Here is a 17,587-nt window from a genome sequence, read left to right as displayed (position 1 = left end):
GTAAAATGTTCATGTTAAATTGCTTAGAGGAGGTCTCTGACTTCTCTGAGGAGGCTTCTGTTTCTGCCTGAATCCCCACCAGTGGTGGGTCAGGATGATGTATTCAGAGTAATTTGAAGTGAACGGACAGGAATGGCCTCCAAGACATCAATCCTGAACTTTTTCATTAGGCTGAAGTGCTCCCAAGTGTCAGGGTCTGTAGTCAAGTACCCTGAGGTGAAGACTGTGCTGTGTAAGAAATTAGCTTGAGGCTGGTTGAGAATATAGTCATCGGAGCTCAAAAAAATTTCAGAATATCTTAGTGCCTGGTCCACAGTTATCTATACCCTTGCAGCTGCGCTCAGTTGGAGGTGTCCCCACCCCTACTCAGCCAAGTGCCCCCTTCACGATCCCCAGTGTAGTACTTGCATCTCCAGTCTGTTTCTGACTTTTTGCAAGGAAGTCTCACTGCCGTGGGTGATCTCTCTGATCCCTTGTATGTTTTCTTAAGTGTACTTGGCAGAGGGCTGTGTTGTGCTGTGAAAAAATTAAGACAGGCCTATTTATATGAACTATAGTTTCTGTACCTATAATATTGAGACTGTTAATATCTAATTCATAAAACATTGGGAAGGTTAAATGAGCCTCTGAATGTGTGCAAAGCCCCTCTTAGATAACATGACACTAAATTCTCATTAAACATTACTTCCTTTCAGACAAAGAAAAAAAGCAACTGCCAGAAGAGTCTGCTCGGAGAGTATATAATTGCCCAAAAAAGGAAAACCAAATGAGAAAGATAAAGCCTAAGAAGTAGTTAAGGAAAAAATAAAAGGAAGAAACTAAAATAATAACAAGCTATAGAAACAAATTCAAATATATTAGTAATTGGTGAACTAACTAAAATTTTCAGATAAAAAGCAACGATTGTCAGGTGGATATTTTTTAAAAGTTTGGCTGTATGCTATTTATAAGAAACAGCAAAAATATAAAAAATATATACACAAAGTTGAAAGTTAAGGATAAAAAAGGCAGAAAATTAACACTGCTATATGTTATATATGAAAGTTGTTAAGAGAGTAACTGCTATACATTCACATTACAAGGAAAAAAACATTTTCTTTTATTTTGTATCTATATGAGGTGATAAATGTTCACTAAACTCATTATGATAATCAATTCATGATGTATGTAAGTCAAATCATTATACTCTGCATCTTAAAGTTATACAGTGCTGTATGTCTATATATCTAAGATATGTCTATATATCTTACTAAGGTAGGAAAGAAGGAAAAAAGAGACACACCAAGCTAAGAACTCACCAAAGAAACATGGTGAAACTTTATTAACCTCAGAAAATAGATTTCAGGGCAAAATAGATCTCATAGATTTCATTTCATGAGAGATTAAAATGCTGTATTTTATGTTATGTATATTTTATTACAGTAAAAAAAAATCTTCACCAGAGGTAAAGTTTACAAAAGATAAACAGATGAAATCAACAGCTATATATATACAACAGAATGAATATGCAACTACTAAACAATCTTGCTTTCTAAAACTGAGTCAAGATAGAATAAAAACTGTAAATATTAGTATAATCATTAAAGAATTTGAATTAGTAGCTTAAAATATTTATACAAAAGAAACAACCAGGCCTGAACAACTTTACCTAAGTTTCAACTTTCAAAGAAAGGAATTCAGTGTTATAAAAATTTCCCAAAGTCTAGAAAAAAAAAATGAGCCTTCTGATTTCATTTTTAAGGTTAGAATTACCTTGGTACCAAAATGTTATGAGGACAAGAAAGGAAAATTACAGGCTGTCCTAATGAACACAAATGAAAGCCTAAGCAAAATAGGAAACTTAGCTCTGTAGTGTATCCAAAAGATCATGACCGCTCTTGTTTTATTCCAACATGCAAAGATGGGCTTCCCAGGTGGCTCAGTGGCAAAGAATCTGCCTGCCAAGAAAGAGATGTGGTTCAGTCCCTGCGCTGGGAAGATCCCCTGGAGCAGGAAGTGGCAGGAAATGGCAACTCACTGCAGAGGAGACTGGCAGGCTGCAGCCCATAGGGTCTCAAAAGAGACGACTGAGCGAGTAAACAACAAGAGATAGATTATTATAACTTAATCGTATTCATAGATTGATGGGTTAAATCTGTATAATCAATAAGTAGTTATTAAGATCCCATATTCATTAATAATTTAGACATTTACACACATTGTACCTTAGTAATCTAGGGGTAGAAGAATTCCCTTATCCTAATATAGTATATTTATAAAAACATGGTATCCATTGCATTTATTGATGAAATACCAAGAGTATTTGTTTTAAGATTGAAAACAAAACAAGGAGGCTTGCTATTACTTCTATTCAACATTTTCTTAGAGGTCCTAAGCAGCATAGAAAACAAGGAAAACAGATAAAAGGCATTTTAATTGAAAGGAAACAAGTTACTGTTATTTAATGGTGACTGTCAATAAAGAAAGACTGAAAGAATCTCCAAATAAATCATTAGAATAGAGCAGGGACAATAAAAGTAAAAATAGATAAATCAGACTACGTCAGAATTAAAAACTCTGGTGTATCAGAGGACACATCAACATAGTAAAAAGGGAAACTATAGAAAGGGAGGAGATATTTGCATATGATATATTTGATAAGGGGCTCATATCCAGATTATATAAAGAACTCCTATAACTTAAGAACAAAAAATAGAGCAAACAACCCATTAAAAAATGGGCAAAGGAACTGAATAGATATTTCTCCAAAGATGATTTATAAATGACCAGTATACTTAACACTGTTTAACCATATATTTAAAAATGGTCAAGATGGTAAATTTTATGTATGTTTTACCAAATTTTTAAAAAATAGAGCAAGATTGCTATATGCAAAATCTTTCTGTAACTGGAAATAAATAACAGATAACATACATCCTTTGTGAGCAAAAATCTATAACTTTATTGGAAGAAATTTAAAGAGACTTACGGGTGTTTGCTGGCGATCCAGTGATTAGGACTCTGTTCTCATTGCTGAGGGCCCAGGTTCAATCCCTGGTTGGGGAACTAAGATAACACAAGCCGTTCACAGAAAGGAATGGTCAGTATGTGAGGATGTCAGTTTTCCCCAGAAATGTCTATATATTCAATCAGTTTCCATCAGAATCCCAGCAGGGTTTTTTTGTGTATGTGTGTGGTAAATGACTGATGGTAAAATTTAAGTGGAAGTGTGAAGGGTCAAGAAAAATGAAGACTCTCCTAATGAGGAATGAAAGTTTGAGGCACTGGTACTACATGAAAAGATAAGTGGAAGCCGTAACTGCTAAATTATCTTGAGACTGGTATAGGTTCAGAAATAGAGTGTCTGTCTTGTAAGAGAAGAATGGGTTGTTAATTAAATGATCCTGAGGCAATTGATTATCCATATTGGATTATTTCCTTATACATATAAAAAAATCAGTTCTAAGAAGATTCAAATCTAAAAATGAAAGATAAAAACTATAAAATAATGAAGACACTTGGCAGGATACCTTTATGACCTCGGGGAGGGGCATATTTCACAAAATACAAAGGCACAAAGTATGAAAGAAAAATTAATAAATTGGGGCTGCTGTATATTTTAAGATGACCAATCATCAAAAACAACAGAATGAAAAAGAAAGACCTTAACATGAAAGTTGTGTGTAAGATATACCTTCTGTAAGGTTAAAATGCAAAATATATAAAAAACTCTTAGAAATCAGTAAGAGAGAGACTCTTACAAATCAGTAAGTGAAACACTATCCCAGAGACAGGAACAAGCATTTCACAGACAAAGAACCACAGCGGCTCATAAACACGGGAAAAGATGCCCAGTCTTTCTAGTAATAAGGAATTGCGAATTAAAACCACAATAACATTTATCACCTACCAGATTGGTGAATGTTAGAATGTCTAACTGTAACAAGGGTTGACATTAATGTAGAGAGAATCTCTTACACAGCTGATGGGAGAGGAAATTAGTGTAACCACTTTATAAAAGCAAGTTGGCAGTGCCAAGTAAAATTGAATGTGTATAACTTATGACCCAATAATTCTTAGGAATAACTCTTAGGAAATTCTTTTATATGGTCACCAGGAGACATGGACAAGAAAGTTTTATAGCAGCATTTTGACGGAGAGGGAAAAAAATGAAACAACCCAAATGTTCATCAGTACTGGAATGGCTATATAGATTGTGATGTAATTGAGCAAAGAAGTACAATCAAACAGTTAAAAAAGAGTGAATTACAGATCAATTGTAACATAATTTTGAGTAAAAGAAATTGCATAAAAATATATATGTAAGCCTATGTGTTTTTAAGCATGTATTAAATAAATCACGCATTTTTTATAATACACAATTGCTGAAATAGTAAAATCAAGCAAACAGTACAGAATCCAGGATATTGATGACCAAGAAAGGAGCAGGTGTGGTGGGAATGGGCTGTCTTAGATGAGGGCTCACAGCCAGGCTTCCAAGTGATGGTAATGGTCTGTTTCTCAGACTGTAAGATAGGGGGTAGATGGGTATTTCACATTTTAGAGCATACACAGCCATTGTATATGGTTTTGATGTATTTTTAAAAAATGTAACCAGTAACATTTTTAAGAGATGATGGGAAATGTTTTGAAATTAGGTAAAGTGGATTCAGGTATTGAAAATGCACAAAGATTGAAAATCATCACCTAGGAGTGTTTGGAGGAGATTTAATTTTCTAGGTTAAGGCCTCCCCCTATATCAGTGTTAGGGTTCAACTGAGAGGAAAGGTATAAAAAACTGTCGGAACTTCTCGGGCCTGGAGCTTAAATGAAGTGTGGGGGTCACCAGTCCCTACACCTGGATTGCTTTTCCTCCTCCCTCACTCCCTGTACTTCTGTAAATATTTAGTGACTGACTGCCAAGTCCTGGGCATTGTACTAGGGGCCAAGTAGTCAGAAGAGGTAATGCCTCTGTCTTGGCAATTATAGTAATGGTAGTTTTCAAACTTTTTTTTTTCTTTAAGTTTTCAAACTTTTGCTCACAGGCTTTGTAAATCTTAGTTTCCTAATCAGACTCCACAGTGAAATCACTATGGCCATATTATAATTCACTGTTTAAGATATTTTTAAGGAAGTCGTTTGCTTACCTTAATTTACAATTTAATTGAAAGTGTTGGCCTTCCCAGGTGGTGCAGTGGTGAAGAATCCACTTGCCAATGCAGGAGACACCTGAGATATGAGTTCAATCCCTGGGTTGGGAAGATCCCCTGGAGGAGGAAATGGCAACCTACTCTAGTATTCTTGCCTGGAGAATCTCATGGACAGAGGAACCTGGCAGGCTGCAGTCCTTGGGGTCGCAAAGAGGCGGACACGACTGAGCAACTGAGCGCGCACACCCACCATCTCCCGGAGTTTGCTCAAATTCATGTCCATTGAATTGGTGATGCTATCCAACTATATTCTCTGTCTCCCCCTTCTCCTTCTGCCCTCAATCTTTCCCAGCATCAAGGTCTTTTTTGATGAGGTGGCTCTTCACATCCGGTGACCAAAGTATTGGAGTTTCAGCTTCAGCATCAGTCTTTCCAATGAATATCCAGGGTTGATTTCCTTTAGGATTGACTGATTTGATCTCCATGCTGTCCAAGGGACTCTTAAGAGTCTTCTCCAGCACCACAGTTTGAAAGCATTTGGCGCTTAGTCTTCTTTATGGTCCAGCTCTCACATCCATACATGGCTATTGGAAAAACCATAGCTTTGACTAAACAGACCTTTGTTGACAGTGATATCTTTGCTTTTTAATATATATATATGTTTATTTCCAGTCTTTTTCTCCTTCCCATACACATCAAGGATCTCTTGATGTACTCTGGAATTGGCTTTGCTGTATTGATTTGATCTTTCTATCTATATTTTTGAGACTTGAACTGGGATCTAACCTTAAACCTTGACTTGGAGCAGTGTTTTTGAAAGCACAACAAGCATGCTGCTAGAGAATATTAAGTGGTGGGAAGGGAAACATTTTTCATTTTAACAGTCTTATTTTAATGTTTATTATAAAATAGACACATGAAACCTGTGATTTCATGGCTGATATTACTCAGAGTGCAACTAACATAGCCTATGTGATATCCCATCTCACGTAGAGTGCGTGAATTAATGGCCCAGGGTGTTCTCAGATGTAGCAAAAAAAGTCACAGAATAAATCCATGGATTACAGGCGTAGTGTTTAGTTGTAAAGGTGAGTTAAGATATCTCTGGTGTCTTCTGATGGTCCCCTACTCATATCATAACTTAAAAAAAATAATTTAAGCTTCTGTGGTTTAGTCAGAAAAAAGCAATCTAGAAAATTCATCTAAGCAAATAATTTATTCAAATAACATCTTCTGTTGTAGGTCGGGTTCTGGAAATACACAGATAAATAAAATGTAGATCCTACCCTTCAAAAGCACTAGCCTAACAGATAGGCAAGTACAGTGTAGTATTGGAAGAGTGCAACAGTGGAAATGTGTACTTGTCAAGTGGGTAACTTGGAAGAGTGGGCTCTGACTTAGGGTGCAGTGAGGGAGGTCTTCAGAGAGAAAGGAAGACTTGCAAACAAGCAGTCTTGAGAAATGAGCAGAAAATTTACAACAAAATAGATTGGGAAAGGGAGATCTCAGAAAGGCGCAGGCCAAGGCACAGATTAACGAGCAGCTTGTTCATGCTGATGTGGGGTGAAAGGTGAGGACAGAGAGTGGAGCCAGATATGCAAGCGCCTGTGTGGGAATAGGGTGGCGTGTCTTTGTATCTTAGTTTATAAATGACTGTTAGCCTTCGAAAGGTTTCAAGCAGACTACATGATGTCTGGGGCAGTGTAACAGATGGAGCAGAAAAGGGGAAGTCAGGATACGTGTAGCTACTCACTGGGCAGAGAGAGCAGTTGTGGGGTAGTTCAGAATTTCTGCTTTGTTTAACTTCATATAATTTTCAGGAAATTTGATTACATACAGATTTTTCCCCCAGAATTTAATGTGTTCAAGGAGGCTCAAGGAGTCTATTATAAACAAGGTATTAAGTAACGTTCCCTATATATTCTTAAAGGTAAATAGATTTTGGCTTATTTTATGTTAAAATACCGGCTCCCAAGGTGACTCAGCAGAAAAGAATCAGGAAGATCCCCTGGAGGAGGGCATGGCAATACCCACTCTAGTATTCTTGCGTGGCGAATCCCATGGGCAGAGGAGCCTGACGGGCTACAGTCCATGGGGTTGCAAAGAGTCAGACACGACTGAAGCGACATAGCACACATGCATGCGTGTAAAAATACACGCAGGCTGGGAATTCCCTGGTAGCCTGTGGTTCAGGACTCTTGCACTTTCACTGCCAAGAGCAGTTTGATCCTTGTTCAGGAAACTAAGATCCTGCAGGCTGTACAGTGTGGCTAAATGAATAAATAAAAATAATGCAGGCGGGCTATTAAATTAAGTGGAGATGTGCTACTGATGAAACACAGCTGCAAACAAATTCTGTTCTCCAGTTAAAGTGGCACATACGGTGACACACTGCAGAGGCAGAAGAATGAACTAGTATCCTGCCAGGAAAATCTCAGACGACAATGTTAGTTAAAGGGAACTGAGTGGACAATAAAGTAAGTTTATAAAGAGCTTCCTTTAAATGTGGGTTTCGTATTCTGCATACCTTAGCCGCGGCATATTGTTTACTCTTGTTCGTATTTACTATCACACCTTAGGCCTGCTAGTCTTCGGATTGGCTGTGTATTGCTCTGCCTTCCCAAGAAACATATTAGCATGCCAACTTATTTCTGTACCTTCGGCATGTCATGATTTAGAGTCACGGATCTGATGCTGATTGCACTCACTTGTGTCTGTGTCCACGGCCAGCCCCTTAACACCAAATATTCTGTTTCACGTTCATTTGCAGGATAATCTCTTAGTATCTCTGGGGATGTGGGTTGGTCAGTTAACTTGCTAACATTCAAGAGTTATGAGCTCAGCATTCCCATAACCTTTTAGTATTTTAGTCCAGCAAAAATTTCTGACTCTGACCGGGGAATTAACTAGAGCATCTTACCAGAATAATCCAGAAGCAACAAAAGAGGCAGTTCCCGCAAAGGACACATAGACATGTTCAAAAGGAACGTTGACACTAACGGGGTAGTGTGACTGCATAGTGGAAATGAGGGAGTCAGAAACGAAGGGCCACAAACGACCTTGGAACAGCTGTAGATTCCTTTCTGCAAGGCTCTCTAGCGTTCACCATAATGCAGATTAGCATGTATTTGAAAAGATATTTTCAACAGCTCTTGTCATTAAGTTAACATTCTTTCTCGTTCTTTTGAAAATTCAATTCCTATTTCCTTATTTTCTGCTTTGACACAGAAATCCCCTGCAAAGAAGCTGAGCCATGCAATTAGTAAATCCTTGGGGTGTGTACCCACCAGAGAACCCCCGCATCCTGTTTTTCCTGAGCAACCAGAGAAACCACTTGACCTTGCAAATATAGTGTAAGTATATACCTGGAGCAAGATGTGCATTGTACTGAAATGGATACCTTGCTGAATTCTTTTGGGTCAGAACTGACTACAGCTAACATGAATGTTTAACCTTGTGTTTTTTACTTTACTTTTGGGGATCTTAATACTTCAGGCTTTCAGCACCTTAAATCACCATAATATCTACATGGAAACCTAGGTCCTGAGCCCTGAAGCCTAAGTAATATAGGAATCTCCATCAGAAAATTAACAGATTACGAGTAATTATTATACTGGGTTTAACAAGGGCGCCTTTTGTTATTTGTGTTCTTTTCAGCAGTAGGGATCTTTTCTCTATAACAATTAATTACCACTGAGATTTTAAAGTTAATTTAGACAACATGAAAATGAAAATCAACCTCCTTGTTCTTTTCGTATTGAGAGAAAATTAGAAAACACAGACTATACAGGGACCAGTTTCATGGAAGACCATTTATCCACGGGACGAGGTGGAGGGTGGGGTGGGCATGGTTTTGAAATGATTCATGTGCATTACATTTATTGTGAACTTTATTTCTATTATTATTGCATTGTGATACATAATGAAATAATTACACAGCTCACCATCATTCGGAGTTAATGGGAGCCCTGATCTTATTTTCCTGCACTCAGATCCCTCACACGCACAGTTCACATAGGGTTTGTGCTCCTATGAGAATCTAATGCTGCTGCTGACCTGGCAGGAGGGAGCTCAGGATGTAAGGCAAGAGATGCGGAGCGGCTGTAAATACAAATGAAGCTTTGCAGGCTCACCTGCCATGCAGCCCGGTTCCTCACAGGCCACGGACCAGTACGAGTCCTAATGGATACCTCCATATTGCTAAATAATGTATTCAGAGCACCATTTCTTGGCTTATCCATTTTGGACATGTTGAATTCCTTCTGTGGTATAGAGGAGCAACCTCATTTATAGCTCTGCATATCAACCCCATCCCAGCTTTTCATTATTCTATCACCATTTAAAAAATTATTTACCATTGTAATCTTGAATGTAACTCTTAAACTTCTATTTCTTATAACTTCTTTTGACTTCCACTCTGTAACTTCCGTCCACTTCTCCCTTCTTTTGCCTCCTGACTTCTATCATCTATGCCATTACTCTTATATTGTCAAAGCTAGTAATAGTTCTGTTCTCTCCTGTGATCATGACTAAGTCTTCTGAGATTTATTAAGGGCTCAGTCTAAAAGTTGAAAACCAAATAACAGCACTTTTGGTTAATTCCATTCATGACAAAGTTGAGCTGGGTGCTGTCACTCTGGGTACCTTTTGTTCAGTTCTGGTGTCACGGTCCCGGTGCCGTTCTCGTTGGAGTTCAGTGGGATCCTCTTTCTTACCATGGATTGCTTGAAAGGGTGCCTCTTGGCTTTATAGCTGGACTGACTTTCTTGTACTGTTTTTGTGGTGGTTTTTCCTTCAGTGTTCCATTGTTTTCTTCTTCCTGCAGAAAAAAATACACTTTTCTCCCACTGTGTTTTATAGTGGATTTTACCTATTGTGTGTAATCCATTGTTTAATTAAATTTATTAACCTTTTCTCTTTTAGGTTAGTGTTTTTCATTTGAATTAAAAAAAAAAATCTTGCCTGCTCCAACATTGTAGTGATTTTTTTTCTCTCTTTTTAAGTTTTAAAGATGTCCCTTTTATATATGTCTTTAATTCATCTGGAACAGATTTTTAGTGTGTAGTGTGGTGTCAAATATGCAGTTCTCTTTCTCTACATTTGAATAACTTGTCTCAAGGCCATTTGTTGGATAATCTATTATTTCCCCGCTTAACTACAATGCCATCATCGTCATAAATGAAGTTTCCAAATACGTACGTCTGATTTCTGGGCTCTTTATTCTGTTCCTTTGGTCAAAGTGTCTATCACTATGCCGATATCATGCTGTCTTAATTACTGTAAGGGATTAAGTCATCTTCTTTTTTAGGGATGTCTTGTCTATTCTTTGCCCTTTGCTCTTTCATATAAATTTGAGAATCAGCTTATTGAGTCCCTCGTAAAATTTTGATCAGAGATTTATTGACTCTGAAGATCAAATTTGGGAGAACAGACATCTTTACAATATTGTCTTCCATTCCATGAATGCATTATGTCTTCCCACTTATTTGAATATCCTTTTGTGCCATTTAGTAAAGCTGTATAATTTTTCCTCAGAAAGGTCTTGTATATGTTTAATTCTTGTGTACTTTGCATTTGTTGTTGCTGTTGCAAATGGTGCCTTTTTTTCCTACAGTTATTTTGAGATATAATTTAGATGCAATAAAATGCTCCCACTTTAAGTGTACAATTCAGTGGTTTTTGGCAAATGTGTACAGTCATGCACATGGTATCTTTTTTGAATTATGTTTCTTAACAGTCTGTTGCTGGTATATGGAAACACACATTGCTTTTGTGTTTTAATCCGCTGGATAGTCATCTTGCATAACTTGCTTGTAATTCTAGCAATTTGTACTCAGATTCTTTTGGATTTTTCTATAAATAATTATATCACCTGCAAATAATGATTGCTTTTTTGCTTCCCTCTCATTCTTTATACTTTCAAATATAATCATACTTTTTTCTTTTCGTTTTATTGTGCTCGCTAGTGCCTCCAGTGCAATATTGTATAGAAGTGGTTTGATAGGCATTCTTGCATTATTAGTAATACCAAAGCCAGTGCTTTCAGCATTCATTTTAGTATGTTCTTTGATGTAGGTTTTTTGTAGAAGCTGTTTATCAGATAAAAGAGGTTCCCTTTTATTCCTATTTTGCTAAGAGTGCTTTCTTTTTGTCATGAAAGATGTCAAATTTTATCAAAGACTTCCTGCATTAATATGATAGCCTGAGTTTCTTTATTCTATTAATATAGTGAATTACATTAATTTTTTAAAAGAACCCTACGTTCCTGGATTAAACATAAGTTGACCCTCCTTTTAATACACTGCTAGATTTCACTTACTAATATTTTGTTTAGACTTTTTTCTATGTTTATGAGTTAAGTTGTCCTGTTATTTCTCTTGATTTTTTGGTTTTATTTTTAGGATAAAATGTGGCCAGTTTGTTATCTTAGAAAATTGAGGAGCATTCTCTTTTTTTATTTTTTTGGAAGAGCTTGTTTAAGATTGGAATTATTTCCTCCTTGTTTTTGGTAAAACTCACCAGTGAAGCTATCTGTGCTTAAACCCTTCTTTGTGGAAAGATTTTTTTAACTGTTAATTCCACTTTAAAAAGCAGTTATAAGACTATTTTCATTTTGTATTCCTTTATGAGTCATTTTGGAACATTTTATAGATGTAGGGATTTGTCAATTCCATCTAAATTTTTAACATTATTGGCACAAAGTTTATAATATTTTATCAACAATATTTGTGCTAATATCTTTTTTATCCCTACTTTCACATATTTATTTTTTTTCCTTGAAAAATCTTGCCATAAGTTTATCCAATCTGGTAGGCTTCCAGAAGACCATGTTTTGGTTTTTATTATTCTTTTGTTATATGTATTATACTTAATTTTTTTCATTTATTTCGTATCTTTATTATTTCTTTTGTTAAAGCTTGTTTGGGCTTATTTTGCTTCTCTTTTCCTAACTTATTTTAAGGTATGGTTCGCTTACTCCTGGGCTTCCCTGGGGGCTCCGATGGTAAGGAACCTGCCTGCAGTGCAGGAGACCCGGGTTCCATCCCTGTTTCAGGAAGATCCCCTGGAGACGGGAATGGCCACCCACTCCAGTATTCTTGCCTGGAGAATTCCAAGGACAGAGAAGCCTGGTAGGCTACAGGTCATTGGGTCGTAAAGAGTCGGATACAACTGAGTGGCTAACACACTAGCTTACTCATTTCAGGTCCTCCCCCCTTCCCCAGTGTAAGCATTTAAGACTATACATTTCTGTTAACACTCCCTGAGTAATGTCCAAATTTTGTTATGTAATTTTTTATTGTTTAGTTATAAATATTTTCTAAGTTGTTAGGATTTCTTCTTTGAGAAGTATAATGAATGTCTTAATTTCCAAATATATGAGGGTTTTCTAGTTGCCTTTTTGTTATTAATTTCTAACTTAATCTCATTTTGGTCTGAAAAATCTTTATTATTCAGTTTTGTCAAATTGTTGAGATATGTTTATTTAGTATAAAATCAAATTGTTATTATGTTCCAAGTTATAAGTATGTATATATCCCCTCTTTCTCAGATTTCTCTCCCATCTAGGTCACTGCAGAGCTCAAATCATCCCATCCCCTGTGAATAGCAATTCTTACTGCTTGCTGAAATTTAAATTTTCCATTCATTTAGCAGATATTTATTGAGAACCTTCCAGGTACTATGCAAGGTGCAAGGAGTAGTCACACAGTACTTTCTTTATATACAAATAAGTTTGAGTGACAGTGAGGAAACCAGTTTTATAACATAAAACTCTTTCCCTGAGGAAAGAGTTACAAGTATACATAACTCAAAAGATGAGAAAACTGTGAGGGGTGGGCTGCTATACGTTTATAATTGTGATCAGGAAAAAGAAAAGATTGCTGTTTTGCATGAAGGTAAGGATGAGGGTAGCTCCTGCATTTAAAAGCTTAAAGTCAGTAAAATATTTATTTGGATAAGATCATGATTGTTTTAATCATTGTTTTACTGTATTAATTTAGAAGAGTCTTGTTTTGGACGAAGAATAAGACCATTTTCTTGCACTTCAGGAGTCCTTTACACATTGTAGGTATTATTTTCAAAACAGTTAGATTGTTTATATTTGTTTTACTCCTAATCAGTCATCCTGGTTTGAATGAATGCTGTCTTCCAAGGGGGTTGAGAGTTGGGAATAAGATCTAAGGGACTGGATGACCAGTATATTTGAGCCTTTCCCTTGGCCACTAATTAAACATTTTGCAAGCAGATTCACACTTTATAGTTGTTTCTTACATAGCATGCTTATTTGCTCACAATTTTTGAAAAAGAGAGAGGGGGCATGTTAGAATGCATGTATCTCTATTTCTCCTTCTCAGAGTAGAAAATAAAGTGTCTTACTGAAGTTTTAGTTTAATGGTCAAATTTTTTTCTGTATGGTTTCTGGCTTTCATTTTATATTTAAAATTAATGTTCTCAGTTCAAAATTGCAAAAATACCTGTCAATAAATTTCTTATTCCTATATTTTTTTCCTTTTTTGATGTTGCTGCCATGAGATATTTTGCTAGGAATTTAAGTTTATTTTTTTTCAAAACAGAGAGCCATTTGTTCCACCCCTATTATTTTCCTGTTGACTGTGTTGCAATTTTAATTGTGCCTTCCTTTTGACAATTGATACTCACCTTGAAATCTCTGAGAAATGATATTTGTATAAATCACACATTAGTCCTAATATATAAAGTAATTCTCTAACAGGATGTCTTTCCCTTATGGCCGGTCTTTATCTTGTTGGTAGGTTAAGAAAGGGTTTGGTGAAGAGTAACATTTACAGTGAAGCCTGAAAGATAAATAGAGATTAGGTACATGGAAGGCAGAGGGAGGAGCATTTCCAGCAGAGGGGGAGCAGGAGAATAGCGAGCAAGAGGAAGGCTACAGAGGTAGGCAAAGGCCCCCTGAGATTTGGGACGTTATCCCAGATTGAAAGGTTTTTTTTTTTTTTTTCATGGACCAGCTGAGAGATGATGGTGGTTTGGATTGTCATGGTGGTAATGGAGATGGAGAAAAGTTTGTAAGCATTAAAAAAAAAAACTTAGGTTTTACCATTAAATATTGAGAAATAAAATTACAACTCTAGTGAAAATTTGGAACAGAAATTGAGATTAAGTTTATTTTAATGTTAATTGCATATGTTTTATTGTTGGCATAGGATAGAGATTCTCACATGGATATTTATTGAGCACCCAGTGTTCCGAGCTCTTTGTCCACCTCTTTCATGTACTTTACTTCATTTAACCCTCACAGCAACCTTTGCACTACATATGGCATTAACCTGTTACATATAAGTAAACAGAGTCAGGGAGGTTGTGTGACCTGCCCGACATCACACAATGGCCAAGTGCTGGAGTTGGGACTAAAATCTGGGGCTCTGGAACTCCTTGCCTCCTCTTCTTTCCTAGTTTTCTAACATGCTGACCTAGTAAGAAATTGTTACTGTAGAAACATGGTAATCGACCCATTGTTTGAACCCGGTGGTTAGGTTTAGAATCAAGAAAGAATGTTGAGTAGCTGTAACTAGGTTGGTTGGAAAATAGAAGGGAGGCAGTGTAATGTGACAGAAGGAAAACTACACCAAAACTCAAGAGACATTGGGTTACTTTTCTGTAAAATGGTGATAACAAAACTCATCTTAATTATCTCAGGATATTGTTCAAGGATAATGTATCTGAAAGTGCTTCCAAGAGGTTCAGTTCAGTTCAGTCGCTCAGTCGTGTCTAACTCTTTGCAACCCCATGAATCGCAGCACGCCAGGCCTCCCTGTCCATCACCAACTCCCGGAGTTCACCCACACTCTTGTCCATCGAGTCAGTGATGCCATCCAGCCATCTCATCCTCTGTCGTCCCCTTCTCCTCTGCCCCCAATCCCTCCCAGCATCAGAGTCTTTTCCAGTTAGTCAGCTCTTCGCATGAGGTGGCCAAAGTATTGGAGTTTCAGCTTCAGCATCAGTCCTTCCAAAGAACACCCAGGACTGATCTCCTTCAGGATGGACTGGTTGGATCTCCTTGCAGTCCAAGGGACTCTCAAGAGTCTTCTCCAACACCACAGTTCAAAAGCATCAATTCTTCGGCGCTCAGCTTTCTTCACAGTCCAACTCTCACATCCATACATGACTACTGGAAAAATCATAGCCTTGACTAGATGGACCTTTGTTGGCAAAGTACTGTCTCTGCTTTTGAATATACTATCTAGGTTGGTCATAACTTCCCTTCCAAGGAGTAAGCGTCTTTTAATTTCATGGCTGCAGTCACCATCTGCAGTGATTTTGGAGCCCAAAAAAATAAAGTCTGACACTGTTTCTACTGTTTCCCCATCTATTTCCCATGAAGTGTTGGGACCAGATGCCATGATCTTCGTTTTCTGAATGTTGAGCTTTAAGCCAACTTTTTCACTCTCCTCTTTCACTTCATCAAGAGGCTTTTTAGTTCCTCTTCACTTTCTGCCATAAGGGTGGTGTCATCTGCATATCTGAGGTTATTGATATTTCTCCCGGCAGTCTTGATTCCAGCTTGTGCTTCTTCCAGCCCAGCGTTTCTCATGATGTACTCTGCATATAAGTTAAATAAGCAGGGTGACAATATACAGCCTTGATGTACTCCTTTTCCTATTTGGAACCAGTCTGTTGTTCCATGTCCAATTCTAACTGTTGCTTCCTGACCTGCATACAGATTTCTCAAGAGACAGGTCAGGTGGTCTGGTATTCCCATCCCTTTCAGAATTTTCCACAGTTTATTGTGATCCACACAGTCAAAGGCTTTGGCATAGTCAATAAAGCAGAAATAGATGTTTTTCTGGAACTCTCTTGCTTTTTCCATGATCCAGCAGATGTTGACAATTTGATCTCTGGTTCCTCTAAGAGGTTAGGATGCTGTAAATACTGTATTCTAAACTTTCAGAATAAAGTAGGTCTTGTCATAAAAATGTACATTCCACAAAGCCTGGAGCAGTCGTCTTTGTTTTCACTGAGTTCTCAGTGCCTAAAATAGTGCCTGGAACATGGTAGGCGTTTAAAATACATTGAATTCCTGTGTGACACTAAACATCTACGCCTTGCCCCTTCTGTTTGTTTTTCCTTCAGTAAATAGCATAGGTCACATACCTGCAGTTCCCAAGACTTCCACTAGATGTCAGGCATATTTCCTCCATGGGGCCATTGTATTTCTTTTCTGGCGAGTTGAGAATATTAAGTAAACAATATTTTTCAAATAAATCTCACACAAACAATTTATTTATCATTAGCACAGTAGCAAGTTTCCTTCTAAGTCTTTGAGAGAAATTAGTTGTTTCTTTTGGTCAGAACATTTTTGTGAAACTTCTAGTCCTTGATGTCTCATAAACTTTGTGCTAGCCTAATTCAAGCAGTTGGCTGATGCTTAGCATCTAATTATCTAACCACATAATTCTTATATCTAATTTCTTTAATTAGTAGTTCATCACCATTACATTTGAGTTTGTGGTTATTTGTTTCTGAGAGAAAGCAAGACTTCTGATGTTGGCTTGGTAGGTTTGTTCTAAATTCCAGCAGGGAAGGGCAGGACTGGTGTCCCACTGGATAACCTGTGACTAATCTGTTGTCTTAAACAGCAGTCTGCAGACTACAGCCCACAGGCTAAATGTAGCCTGTCATCTGTTTTTTTATGGCCCATGCTTTTTTAAGAATTTTTAAAAAATATTTTTGAATGAATATTGAAGAGAAATAAAAAGAAGAATATTTTGTGAAAGTTATATGAAATTCAAATTTCAGTGTCCATAAATAAACTTTTATTGGGACACAGCCACGCTAATTCATTTTGTTGTTGTTTAGTCGTTAAATCATGTCCGACTCTTTTCAACCCCATGAACTGTAGCCCTCCAGGCTCCTCTGTCCATACATTTCCCAAGCAAGAATACTGGAGTGGGCTGCCATTTCCTTCTCCAAGGGATCCTCCTGACCCAGGGGTCGAACCCATGTCTCCTGCGCCTTCTGGATTGGCAGGCGGATTCTTTACACTGAGCCACCAGGGAAGCCCACTAATTAATTCATTTACGAATCGTCTATGGCTGCTTTCAGGCTACAGTGGCAAAACTGAGTCTCTGTGACTGAAATCGTATGACCCTCAAGCCTAACAATACCTTTTATCTGGCTCTGCACAGAAAAAAATTGCCAACTGCTACTCTTAAAGAAGAGTTGATAAAAACTGCAAATTTAGGGCAGTTTGTGCTTCTTGTTTTTCTTTTTTTCTGCAGGCTCATTATATTCTTTGGTTTGATGGACCAGGTGTTTTTTCCCACCCAAGTGTAAAGGTTAATTTGGTAAAGTCTTCTGTTAAAGCATTTGAATAAAGTTTGTTACCTGGAAACCAGTCTACCTTTTTACTGTTTCTTGCTATCTATGTATCTATAAATATGTAGCAGGTTTGAACAGCTAAACCAACCAATTTTCTCCAC

General features: G+C 37.2%; 1 protein-coding gene across 1 annotated transcript in view; it reads left to right on the top strand.

Annotated features, from left to right (window-relative positions):
• DTNB (dystrobrevin beta) overlaps positions 1-17,587 on the top strand; it is a 209,167-nt gene that overhangs the window by 82,239 nt on the left and 109,341 nt on the right. The window contains exon 8 of the mRNA XM_068964051.1: positions 8,358-8,482. Within this exon, the coding sequence (XP_068820152.1) occupies positions 8,358-8,482 (125 nt within the window). The remainder of the gene's footprint in view (positions 1-8,357; positions 8,483-17,587) is intronic.

The sequence above is a fragment of the Capricornis sumatraensis genome, chromosome 1 (assembly GCF_032405125.1).
Source record: "Capricornis sumatraensis isolate serow.1 chromosome 1, serow.2, whole genome shotgun sequence".
Lineage (NCBI taxonomy): Eukaryota > Metazoa > Chordata > Mammalia > Artiodactyla > Bovidae > Capricornis > Capricornis sumatraensis.
The sequence above is the reverse complement of the archived record's forward strand: the minus strand, read 5'-3'. Positions and strand labels throughout refer to the sequence as shown.